We start from the raw sequence: 13,734 nt of genomic DNA, 5'->3' as shown, positions 1-13,734 counted from the left end.
TTATTTTCTTTCTGTATGTTTGTTAGTTTTGTGTAAAGCGTTGTGTAACGTTGGTTTGAAAAGTTTTATACTCGTCTGAAGGGAGGCTGGTGGGATGATGGTGATGCTAAACAAAGACAGAATTCTAATAAACATGTGGAAATAAATTAAGTGTTAGCATTTTTATCCTGTGTAGAGTTTCAGCTTCTAACATATATTTTTATTGTAGTTACTTTGACTCATATTTGATTGAATATGTGTGCTTTGTTTTGGATTTCTGTGGCTCTGTTAGATTAGTTTGTCTAACCACTGGACCACCAGGACACACCATCTGAGTTTATGTCCCACTTTATTTTAAAGCTCCATTATTCTTATAATTTATTATTAATTTCTTTAACGTTTCAGGAAAGAATTGTTTGTGTAATGTGGTGATGTTTAATGATTTCCATTTCCACCCGAGTTCATATTTATTCATAAGTCATTTAGTATTGGAAACTGTCAGCTGTGTGAAGGTTTTCCCAACTTGAATTCTGTCAATCTGCGCACATTTCTAGACTTGTCAGCTACTCGGTCCATATCATAGACTGTATATAAGAAATGGACGGTGCATGACGGGAAAAAATAAATAAATAAAAACAGTGATTCTACTTATATGGGCATCAGGAGGAGCATGAGGCGCCCTCCTGAACCTGTGAACCAATCAACCTGTCAATCACGACGTAGCCACGCCCTAATGCATACCCTGCTTTATCGTCACATATAAAATCAGGGAGGCCAAAATGTCCCAAATGAACATCATACTGCATTGAAGAAGGCTTTAAACTAGCGATTGAGACCATAAACACATTTTGAAAACGTTTACTGAGGTTATAAATCAAGTGAGAAGTTGGTGAATTCTCCATTGACTTGTATAGAGACGGAAGTCCTTTTGACACCAAAACGGTCGCCCCCTGGTGGCCTTTTGATAGAATGCAGTTTTAAGTTACTTCCGCGTTGGCATCATTTCAGAGGACCAGAACTCCCCGCCTGGTCCATATCCATTAGGGCATGCTACAATTTAGCAGCACTTCAGTAGGTTAATTGGTAATGATGCAAAAGCTGAGAAACGCTGTCTTCTTCTTCTGTAACCACTGTGTGCCAATCAGCTGTGGCAAATTTATCAATCAGTCAATCACGTCAAACAAATGGGCAGGAAGTCAGGTCCTGCAGCAGACAACCAGTAACAAGCTTAGCTGCAGCCTCTCATATTTAACTATCAGCTCTGCACAAAAGATAAGACAGAAACGAAAGGAGGAAAAAAAAAAATCTGTAACAATACAAACAGAGAAACAGCGCCGCTAAGTGGCGATACAAGAGAATTGCAATCCATACAAACTGAACACACCAAGAAGAAATAAATGCATGATAAAAGACATTTTCAAAACATCAATAAAAATGAAGATTAAGAGTTAAATAGGTTTGCATGATGAGCTTCTTAGTGAGCGTATACATGGAGAAAGATCTTTTCACCACCATTTATTTAGTGAAAACAACAACGTCCTGCTTTCTGATGATTAATCAAACAAACTGATCTCTGTACAATTTTTTCTACTTGCAACAAAAAGATGCCTCAAAAGTCACATTTATTTTAAAAAGTCACTAAAACAAAAGAAGACCAAACCCAGACCAGAAATATGAAAAGAAAATCAAACAATTTCAATTTAATCTTTTATATTTTAAAACGAAAATCACATAACCACTAATAATAATAATATTATATTATATTAATTAAAGCACAAAAACACCGGCATTGCGTCACTTTCACAATATGAGGAGCATATCCGTCGCCTGTTTAATCACACCGGACCATTAACATCTATACCGGATGTTAAATGGGTCATTTTGGGGATAATTCCTCTCTTTCTGACGGGAAGCCAGTAGGTGGAGTCACGCGGACAGGTGTGTCAGATTGTTGTCAGTGTGCAGGTCATGATTGTTCAAAGACTTCTAGACACCTGAAGACACGTTTGGACTCTGATCCATTCTTCAGTTCTGACTGACTGGTCCCGGGTCTTTAACCTCCATTGGGTCACCAGGTGTTGTAATGACAGCCATTAACAGAGTCACCTGAGATGTGTGTCAGATTGCACCTTTTCTTCTCACCTGTCTGTTCTTACATCACCGCTGGCTTTATCCGCTCCTGCCTTCATCTCTCCGGCTGTTTATCTCTCTGGATGTCGCGATGGGCAGCGGAGCGTCTGTGAGTGAAGTGTCCCAACCAGAGAGGCTGGAGGCCGGTGTAGAGCCTGAGCCTGACCCGCCCCGAGCCTCCGCACCGGCGGGACGGAGCGACGACACCGTGCAGGTAAATATCTTAATGCATGCTTTAAGTATAGAGTATTAAATATAATCCACTTCATCAGTATCGACCAGTGGTCGAAACTAAGTAGGATACATTTATCTACTTTCCATGTGATACTTTTACATCTCAGAGGGAAATATTGTACTTTCTACTCCACTATATTTTTTTGACAGCTTTAGTTACTTTTCAGATGCAGATTTGACACAATGGATAATATAACAAGCTTTATAAATACAACACATTGTTAAAGATGAAACCAAAAAGCAGTGTGTAGTCGGCTCACATTTCAGATGTCTATGAGTTGTTAACAGCTCCACCAAATAGTGATTTTTCCCTCTAAACTTCTCACATGGTTTCATTTCAATAAATGTTCAAATGATCCAATATTTCAGCAAAGATCAAAGATTAGAGAAAAAGTCCAAAAACTGAAAACACATTTGTGTATCAGAACTTAGTTTTTTCTTCTTTCCTCTCCCATTAATCATCTCACCACCCCTCACATTTATCTGCTGACCCTTTGGAGGGGCCCCACCCCTAGGTTGGGAACCACTGGACTAAACTAGCTAACTGTATATAAAGTAGTGTAAACTAGCTCCACCTCCAGCAGCTACAACAGTAACATGCTGCTCTAACACTGATGCTTCACTATTAATAATCTAATGATGTCATAATAATAATATATCAGTCAGAGGACCAAACCACTACTTTTACTGTAATACTGCATACTACATCACTCATAATACTGCAGTACTTTTACTGTAATACTGCATACTACATCACTCATAATACTGCAGTACTTTACTGTAATACTGCATACTACATCACTCATAATACTGCAGTACTTTTACTGTAATACTGCATACTACATCGCTCATAATACTGCAGTACTTTACTGTAATACTGCATACTACATCACTCATAATACTGCAGTACTTTACTGTAATACTGCATACTACATCACTCATAATACTGCAGTACTTTTACTGTAATACTGCATACTACATCACTCATAATACTGCAGTACTTTTACTGTAATACTGCATACTACATCACTCATAATACTGCAGTACTTTTACTGTAATACTGCATACTACATCACTCATAATACTGCAGTACTTTACTGTAATACTGCATACTACATCACTATAATACTGCAGTACTTTTACTGTAATACTGCATACTACATCGCTCATAATACTGCAGTACTTTTACTGTAATACTGCATACTACATCACTCATAATATATATGTACTTTAACCGTAGCAGGATTTTTCATGCAGGACTTTTACTTTGCTGTATTGGTACTTTTACTGAAGTAAAGGATCTGAGTATTTCTTCCACCGCTGGTATCAAAGACATTAACAGTCTGGTCTGGTAGTCAGTCACCTTCTCCTCCTCCAACATGTTTCTGGTGTGTTTTCAGGTAGATGAAGACGTAGTGAAACCTGACAGTCACACTGTGGACATCCAGTCATTAAAGAGTGAAGAGATCGACACTCAAAGGGAAGAAGAAGAAGAAGAAGAAGAAGAAGAAGAAGAAGAAGAAGAAGAAACAACACAAACTGTTGTGAATACAGCAGTGAATGTGAGCAGCTTCTTTTATAATGACTCAGACATTAATAATGCATTTGTCATGTTATCAATTACAACCATCATAGTTTATAAGTATTAGTATCTGTTACATCTGTGTTATTTGGACACATTTACACATACAATATGTAACATTTTAATTATATGTAGGATTACGCAGATTTAGAAAAGACAAAAAACTAGAATCAACAGCTATTTTTTAAATTAAAATATATAATATAGTATAATTATTTTAGGACAATTGGGGATGTAATGTAAATATATATATGATATGTGCTTCTTTTTTTTTTAAAATAATCATGAGATCTATATTTTCTGTATATTTCACGGTTTTAAAAAAAATGTTAATGAGAACTCTTCAACTTTTAATTGTTTATTTTAATGAATAAATTCAATAATATATGTAATAGAATTGTTGCTGTAAAGAAACAAAACTAAATATGAAAGTCTTTGAATTCTTATCATCAGGAAACAGTGGAGGAAGGTGAAGAAGTGTCTCTGGATTTTGAGAGTTTCCTCCACAACAACGGGACTCTCTACAGCTGCTTCAACCATCACGGAAACAGAGTTTATGTCGATGAGTCGCAGGTAGGAACTAAAACATGTCCTACCGGGAAAATAGAAACACATTAAACCTCTGGAAAAACTAAAAGCAGCCAGTGTTCATGTTTACTAGTCAGCAGGTCAGACCCACATTGTTTTTGTGTGATTAAATGGAGATTATTATTTAACCCTCCTGTTGTCCTCAAGGAAGGAAGGAAGGGAGGAAAGAGGGGAGGAAGGAAGGAAGAAGGAAGGAAGGGAAGAAGGATAGGAAGGAAGGAAGGATGGAGGAAAGAGGGTAGGAGGGAGGGAGGAAGGAAGAGAAGAAGGATAGGAAGGAAGAAAGGACGGAGGAAAGAAGAAAGGAAGGAAGGTAGGAGGGAGAAAGGAAAAGAGGAAGGGAGGAAGGAAGGAAAGAAAGGAGGGAGGGAGGAAGGAAGGTAGGAGGGAGGGAGAAAGGAAAGAAGGAAGGGAGGACGGTAGGGAAGAAGGATAGGAAGGAAGGAAGGATGGAAGGTAGGAAGGAAAGAAGGACGGAGGAAAGAAGAAAGGAAGGAAGGTAGGAGGGAGGGAGAAAGGAAAGAAGGAAGGGAGGACGGTAGGGAAGAAGGATAGGAAGGAAGGAAGGATGGAGGAAAGAAGGAAGGAAGGAAGGACAGAGGTAGGAAGGAAGGGAGGAAGGAGGGAATGAAAGAAGGAAGGAAGGAAGGGAGGAGGGAGGGAGGAAGGACAGACAGAAGGAAGAAAGGGAGGAAAGAACAAGAACAATCAAAACAGACGGGGTCAATTTGACCCGGGAGGACGACACAAAGGTTAAAGGACATGTTCACAATTTGTATAGTTTATCTTAAACTAACAGTCAGGAGCCCAAATGAACACTGACACAGGTTCTTCTTGCTATAATCAAACCTCCTGTTCATACTGACCTTTAGATTATCTCTAAATAATCCACTTTTACATTATGAAGTCGCCCAAATGAGTCAAATAACATAGATATCTTTCAATGATACAGTCTGTTTAGAGCCAAAGTTCCTCTTTTTGTTACTATACTTCACCCACAGCAAATAGATTTAAATGGAAATCCACCTTAAGAGCCTTGCAATCTTTTCCACTTTGGTTCAGTTTACAAAGTAAGTCTCTAAATTCAAGTGGAAAATGTTTATACAAACCAATATAAAAGAAGATTTAAGTTAAGACCAAAACATATAAACTTATTTCAGAATATTACATCTGTACATTTCAGTCAGAAATTTGATTCAGTTTGTTTACAGAGGTAAAAGTTCAGTTATATCCTCTGTTTTCTGCATGCAGTTTGATTTATAATCATTTTTTACACATGCAACTGGACTCCTAATAGTTTCTCTGTCTTTACCAGAAGCTGCAGCCCTTTCCAAAGGACTGGTACAGTCAGGGACGCTTCATCACCCCCAACAGTGAGGTGAGATTACTGTTAAACGGGGATTGTTTTTGTGTTATTTTTGTTTGTATGTGATCAGAAAAAGCTTTGACAGGATATGTTAGTGTACCTGGAGAAGATTATTGTATTTTGTCCCTTTAGAGCTCCGGTCAGCCGCAGACTGTAGCCAGCAGCCAGCCGGCGGTCAGGGAGGACGACCGCATCGGCAGCATCTACATCCAAGGCAGAGGGACCGTCATCACATACATGTTTGAGGTGAGACGGGATTTAAAATTTGAATTTGACTGGGACAAAGTCAAACTCACTCACGCCCTACATCCTTTCTGGAGCATAGGCCGTCAATATAAGGGACCTCCAGAGTTCTCACAACCCCAGACTCATCTAATCCCCCTGTAGCTCCCTGTACCACAACGCATCCACTTCAAAGTCCTTCTCATCACCCACAAAACTCTCCACAGCCAGGCCCCCTCCTACCTCACTGCCCTACTCCACCGCCACAAACCTTCCCGCAACCTCCGCTCTGCTGACGCCAACCTCCTGTCCCCCCCCCCCCCCCCAGTTGATACATTTGGTTGTTTGGGGAGAACAAACACAGTCCATCCAACAAATTTGTGCTAATGAACGATGGGAGGCGAAAATCTGCTCCTGAACATACTCAAAGTAACTAAGAAAGTTACAGAAAATTTACAACTTTAGGCTAGTAGGTGTAAAATTTTAATTAAAAAAAAGCAACCCAACTAGACACTAGAGTCCAGTTCTGCTTGAGGTTTCTTCCCGTTAAAGGGGAGTTTTTCCTTGCTGCTGTTGCCAAGTGCTGCTAATGGAGGAACGTTGGTAGTGCAGTCTAGACCTGCTCTATGTGAAAGGTGCCTGGAGATAAGTTTTGTTGTTATTTGATATTATATAATTGAATTGAATGTAAATGAAACTTGGGAACCTCCCAAGAGGAAAGGAGGGAGGAATGAAGGAAGGAAAGGAGGGAGGAAGGAAGGAAGGAAGGAAAGGAGGGAGGAAGGAAGGAGGGAAGGAAGGAAGGAAGGAAGGAAGGAAGGAAGGAAGGAAGGAAGGAAGGGAGGAAAGGAAAGGAGGAAGGAAAGGAAGGAAGGACAGAGGAAAGAAGGAAGGCAGGAAGGTAGGAGGGAGGAAAGAAAGAGAGAAGGATGGAAGAGGGAGGGAGGAAAGAAGAAAGGAAGGAGGGAGAGAGGGAGGGAGAAAGGGGAAGGAAGGAAGGGAGGAGGGTAGGGGGAGGAAAGAAAGAGTAGGAGGGAGGGAGGAAGGAAGGAAGGAAGGGGGATGGAGGAGGAGGAGGAGGGAGGGAGGGAGGAAGGACAGACGGAAGGAAGGAATACTGTTTATGGTGCTACATTAGAAGCTTTTTTTATTCAGTTTAGTTTTTAAGTGAATCGTTTCATCCACATGCTCTTCCAGTATCTTCTGCTGTTTTCCAGGAGAGGGTGAATATCTGCAGGTTCTGGGATCTTCAGGCGGGCGTCTGGCTGCTGCTGCCGCTGCAGTGGGAGATGAACGTCGAGTTCGTTCAAGCCCGAGTCCAACGAGTCATGGTGAGGAAGATTCTGATGCTGCTTGATGTGTCTTTACTCTAGTGTTGTAGTCAAGACCGCACCAACCGAGACAAAGACATTACCGAGACCAGAGAGTACCGAGACAAGACCAAGACCATATATATCAAAGGAAAATCATAACAAAATATCAAAATGTGAGTTCACACAGCCGTTTTCCTCCTGTCGTCTCCAAACTCTGCAGCTGGGGGAAATCTTTACACTGCCAATGATTTGAAGTTATTAGCTGTTTTTGAGAGGGTCCTTTTTCACTCTCATCGGTAAGGCATGGACAAAAAGCCTATCAGCGGTGGTCTTGACTGGTCTCGTTTAAAAAAACCTGAGTCCGCCCAGTCCGAGACCCAGACAAGACCGAGTAAAAATGCCCTTGATTCCGAGAAAGACCAAGAACCTCAAAAAATGGTCTCGAGACCAAGACCGATCTCGAGTACTACAACACTACTTTACTCTAAGCATTTCTCAGTCTTGTATTATCAGTCAAGGCTCACAGGAGTATAAGTTAACTCTTATATCTGCCAATGAATAGTTCTGTTTCCCCTCATTTTATGGAACAGTTGTCAGCTTCCATTACAGATAATAAACTGTGAATGTAAACCAAAAAGGAAATGAAGACTAAGGTTCTGTGTTGCAGTCCGCTCTGCCAGGCCTGGTGGACCAGAAGGAGATCACCGCAGCGCTCCGACAGTGTAACTACGATCCTGAAGAGGTCATCTCCATCTACCTCGCCATGTTTGGAGAGCTCCTGCTGCAGGCTCCTCCTGGTGCAGATCACAACTACGCTGACCTCAACTCCTTCAGGTCTGCAAGAAACGCTGACTTAGGACAGGAACTACATTCACCGTACCTGTAATTGTGCAGCTATGGTAGCAGATCTTTCATGCTGTAATCCAGTTTGTTGGGGTCAGCTCTACATTTTTATACTTTCATTGAAGGCTCAGTGGTGCTTTTACCTCAATATCAATGTTAAAGTATGTAGAATTTGTATTGTCCTGTAATAGTTTAATTCTTGGTGGCATCAAAGTATCATCAGTAATGTCTGAATCCTTCACATAGTGGCTTTCACATGCTGATGTTTAGCATGTAGCATGTTCACATTTACACAGTATGTTTGATTAACCCTCCTGTTGTCCTCGAGTCAAGGAAGGAAGAAGGAAGAAAGGAAAGATGGAAGGAAAGAAGGAAGGAAAGGAGGGAGGGAGGGAGGAAGGAAAGGAAAGAAGGAAGGGAGGAAGGAAAGGAAGGTAGGAGGGAGGAAAGAAGGAACGAGGGAGGGAGGGAGGGAGGGAGAAAGGAAAAGAGGAAGGAAGGAAAGGAGGAAGGAAGGGGGGAGGAAAGAGAGAGAGAGAGAAGGAGGGAGGGAGGAAAAAAGGAGGGAAGGAAGGAGGGAGGGAGGGAGGAAGGAAGGGGATGGAGGAAGGAAAGAAAGAGAGAAGGAGGGAGAGAGGAAAGAAGGAAGGGAGGAAGGAAGGAAAGAAAGGAAGGAAGGAAGGAGGGAGGGAAGGGAAGGAGGGAGGGAGGAAGGGGGATGGAGGAAGGAAAGAAGGAAGGGAGGAAAGAAAGAGAGAAGGAGGGAGGAAGGACAGATGGAAGGAAGGGAGGAAAGAAGGAACAGTCAAAACAGATGGGGTCAATTTGACCCGGGAGGATGACACGAAGGTTAAAGTAAGCTTTTAAGTTAAGCAGGAGGTAAAGTTCCTGGCTCTATCCTGTGTGGTAAACCCTCCTCCTTGCTTTACTAAACTGACCAACATCTCCCTTTAACCCATCAGAGCTCTCCTGGAGAGGGACCGGGTGATTGAGGATCTGAGGCAGAAGCTCCAGACCAAAGAAAAGGAAGTGGACGGTCTCTTCCAGAAGAACAGCTACCTGACGAGGGAGGTCCGCTACCTGAACGAGGTCGTCCAGCACCTGAACCAGAAGCTGGCTGAGCTGGAGGCCGACAAGCAGGAAGCACGAGAGAAGATCCGATCCCTCCTGAGTCGCCGAGCCCCTGCTGTCCCGCCTGCCAAAACCATCATCAAACCCACCGTGGATCCCGACCAACTCTGCCAGGTGAGCCGACTGACCCGTGAGCTGAACGTCTCCAACAAGCAGCTTCGATCGACGGTTCGCCAGGCGCTGACCGACATGCAGAACCAGCTGGAGCAGCTGAAGGGCAGCGTGGGGAAAGTGGCCCAGGTGGAGCAGGAGGCGGCTGGGGAAGTGGAGGAGCTGCGATCCCTCTACAGGAAGGAAGCGGTGGAGAGGAAGAGTCTGTATAACAAGCTGCTGGAGCTGCAGGGGAACATCCGCGTGTTCTGCCGCTGCAGGAAGAGTTCAGCATCCAACTCCTGCCTGGAGAACACCAACGACCAGGATGTGGTGGTCGTCCAGAAGGGAAACAAGAAGAAGTTCCAGTTTGACAAGGTCTACCCTCCCAGTAGCACACAGGTAATACCTTAGAGTGACCTTTTCAACCCTTCTGAAGCCACTAGTGTGTCCATCAGTGCAAAAGTACCCAAGCATTGTTCAAGCATGTTTAACGCAGCTCAATCTGAAGACTGAAGAGTTTCCAAAGAAAACAAACATGTCAGAATCAGGCAGGGAGTTCCGGTCCTCTGAAATGAGGCCAACGCGGAAGTAACTTAAAACTGCATTCTATCAAAAGGCCACCAGGGGGCGACCGTTTTGGTGTCAAAAGGACTTCCGTCTCTATACAAGTCAATGGAGAATTCACCAACTTCTCACTTGATTTCTAACCTCAGTAAACGTTTTCAAAATGTCTTTATGGTCTCAATCGCTAGTTTAAAGCCTTCTTCAATGCAGTATGATGTTCATTTGGGACATTTTGGCCTCCCTGATTTTATATGTGACGATAAAGCAGGGTATGCATTAGGGCGTGGCTACGTCGTGATTGACAGGTTGATTGGTTCACAGGTTCAGGAGGGCGCCTCATGCTCCTCCTGATGCCCATATAAGTAGAATCCCTGTTTTTATTTTTCCCAGCATGCACCTGAAATTTTCAAGATGGCGCTGCTCAGATCCGATACTATTAGCCTCTGAGCAGCAGTCCACAAACCAATGGGTGACGTCACGGATGTTACGTCCATTTCTTATATACAGTCTATGGTCTGAATCCAATAATGCCATAAGACATGTTTTATATCCCAATTAAATGATAATCAGTACTTTCAAAACAGTCTCCCTACTGCATCATTGGCTAATTGATTTATGTAGTTATAAGACAGCACACAATTAAACATCCTATATCCTTTGGAAAAAATAAAAATTGTTTAGAAAGACATTTTCAGACATTTTCTGTGGACCAAGAGTGTAGTTGAAGCAAAGATGAATCATTTTTAGCAATGCTTAAGGAAAATGCTCAGTCAGTTTGTCAGTGCAACACTTTGGTACAAACTGAAATATCTCAACAACTTTTGGATATTTTATACACACATTGTTCTTCTCAGAGTGAATAGTAATAACTTTTAGTGGTCCTCTGACTTTCCATCTAGCACCAACATCTTGTCAAAGTCTAAATTGTCCAGTAGCTTGGGTTGGTTCTGAATTGAACACCTGCAAACTAATGACATTCCCATCAGCCTCAGCTTTGTGTTGAGTACTAACATGCTATAAATGATTACTGTGCCTCAAATCACTCCTTTATTCACTCATTCACTACTCCTTGTATAATAAACACTACATAGTTTACTCAGTAATTAGCAGCAAATCAAGATTTCGGACACTTAACTAATCATCTGTATTTTGTGTCAATGGCGGAGGCTAAATTTAGTGCACTCTATAGTAAATAAAGAGACTTAGGACACAGCCTAAGATGATGTACAGTACATGATAAACGTGTTAGCATGCTGATGTTAGCATGTAGCTCAAAGCATTGCTGTATCATCCTAGCAGGGCTACTTACTCGGCTGTCTTGCTTAAATGTATTTTAATTATTCATAATTTAGAAATTGTGTTTTTATTTGTTCCATGAGAGAAATAAAGGCTCTGTTTATTGGAGCTGAAGGGTGTTGCAGGTTTATGGAGGTGAAATACATCAAATAACTTTTACTTTGCACATTTTTTATAGAACTGAAAAACATCTCTGAATATAAAACTTCATCATGCATGTGAGTTTATAGCTCTGCATTCGTTACCTCTGATTAATAATTCATATTTTTTGTGAACAAGATTTTTATAGTCTTTTTTTTTTAGCCTTTAGTTTGAGTCTTTATGTAGTCTTGTGACATTTAGTTGTAAGGCCAGCAGCTTTAATGAGCTGCAGCTCTTAATGAGCTCTGGGCCTTAACGAGCTGTGTACCTTCAGAGCAGCAGTGAACATCCTCTATTAAAACTGAAATTAAACTCTTTAATCTATTTGTTAAACGGCACTTTAAAAAGATTAACATAATCTCGTAAAGTTTAATTTGACCATTATTAAAGAGACGAGTCCTGCTGGGATCAGTAATCTCTTTCTAATGGAACAGAAGATTAGAAAAGAGACATCAGCCCTTCTTCTTTATTATTTTAGATTTGGATTTTGTAAGACAATTACTGATTTCCTTCCAACATCATCTTCCTCTGCTCAGGAGGAAGTGTTCACGGGAACTCTTCCGGTCATTACTTCCTGTGTGGACGGATATAACGTCTGTATTCTGGCCTACGGACAAACTGGCTCCGGGAAGACGTACACCATGATGGGCCCCAAGGAGAACCCCGGAGTCAACATCAGGTCAGAGACACCTGAGAGTCTGAAGACATGATTTAATGAGATTTAATATTTTAATTATCCAATATGTCACCAAAAACTTCTACTTCTTTCCTCTCCCATTAATCATCTCACCACCCCTCACATGTATCTGCTGACCCTTTGGAGGGGCCCCACCCCTAGGTTGGGAACCACTGGACTAAACTAGCTAGCTGTATATAAAGTAGTGTAAACTAGCTCCACCTCCAGCAGCTACAACAGTAACATGCTGCTCTAACACTGATGCTTCACTATTAATAATCTAATGATGTCATAATAATAATATATCAGTCAGAGGACCAAACCACTACTTTACTGTAATACTGCATACTACATCACTATAATACTGCAGTACTTTACTGTAATACTGCATACTACATCACTCATAATACTGCAGTACTTTTACTGTAATACTGCATACTACATCACTCATAATACTGCAGTACTTTTACTGTAATACTGCAGTACTTTTACTGTAATACTGCATACTACATCGCTCATAATACTGCAGTACTTTTACTGTAATACTGCATACTACATCACTCATAATACTGCAGTACTTTTACTGTAATACTGCATACTACATCACGCATAATACTGCAGTACTTTTATTGTAATACTGCATACTACATCACTCAAAAACTGCAGTACTTTTACTGTAATACTGCATACTACATCACTCATAATACTGCAGTACTTTTACTGTAATACTGCATACTACATCGCTCATAATACTGCAGTACTTTTACTGTAATACTGCATACTACATCACTCATAATACTGCAGTACTTTTACTGTAATACTGCATACTACATCACTCATAATACTGCAGTACTTTTACTGTAATACTACATACTACATCACTCATAATACCGCAGTACTTTTACTGTAATACTGCATACTACATCACTCATAATACTGCAGTACTTTTACTGTAATACTACATACTACATCACTCATAATACTGCAGTACTTTTACTGTAATACTGCATACTACATCACTCATAATACTGCGGTACTTTTACTTGTAATGGAGTACATTTATATTGCTGTATTTGTACTTTTACTGCAGTTAGAGTATCTTGAGTACTTCTCCCTCCAGCATCAGTCTCTTATCTCTCTGCCTGGAACATGAATCGCTGTCAGGGGCCAAATGAGACTAATTGTGTGTCATTATGCAACGTGTGACCTGACAACAGTTAATAAATATGTGATGATGAGCTGCAGCGCTGACAGAAAGAGACTCAGCTTACACACAGAGAGCTCGAGTTTCCTGTCAGAGAGGAACACAAAACTCTGCTCATCACCGTCTCGTCTTACCTTGTGTGTGTGTGTGTGTGTGTGTGTGTGTGTGTGTGTGTGTGTGTGTGTGTGTGTGTGTGTGTGTGTGTGTGTGTGTGTGTGTGTGTGTGTGTGTGTGTGTGTGTGTGTGTGTGTGTGTGTGTGGGAGGGCAGATGGCCTTCAGCAGGTCATTAATACCAACTACACCATCCTGCAGTGACCACTTAACCCTCCTCTTCACACTAAAACCTGGTGTGAGACAGATGAGGGAAACGC

The 13,734-nt window shown here is 41.4% G+C and overlaps 1 protein-coding gene across 1 annotated transcript in view; it reads left to right on the top strand.

The window, feature by feature from the left end:
• Positions 1–9,095: 9,095 nt before the first annotated feature.
• The window catches only part of LOC133981861 (uncharacterized), a 9,389-nt gene continuing 4,750 nt past the window's right edge, over positions 9,096–13,734 (top strand). The window contains 3 exon segments of the mRNA XM_062420722.1: positions 9,096–9,112; positions 9,220–9,880; positions 12,019–12,161. Coding sequence (XP_062276706.1) covers positions 9,096–9,112; positions 9,220–9,880; positions 12,019–12,161 — 821 coding nt within the window.

Source organism: Scomber scombrus, chromosome 6 (assembly GCF_963691925.1).
Source record: "Scomber scombrus chromosome 6, fScoSco1.1, whole genome shotgun sequence".
Taxonomy (NCBI): domain Eukaryota; kingdom Metazoa; phylum Chordata; class Actinopteri; order Scombriformes; family Scombridae; genus Scomber; species Scomber scombrus.
This window is presented reverse-complemented; position numbering and strand designations above follow the sequence as displayed.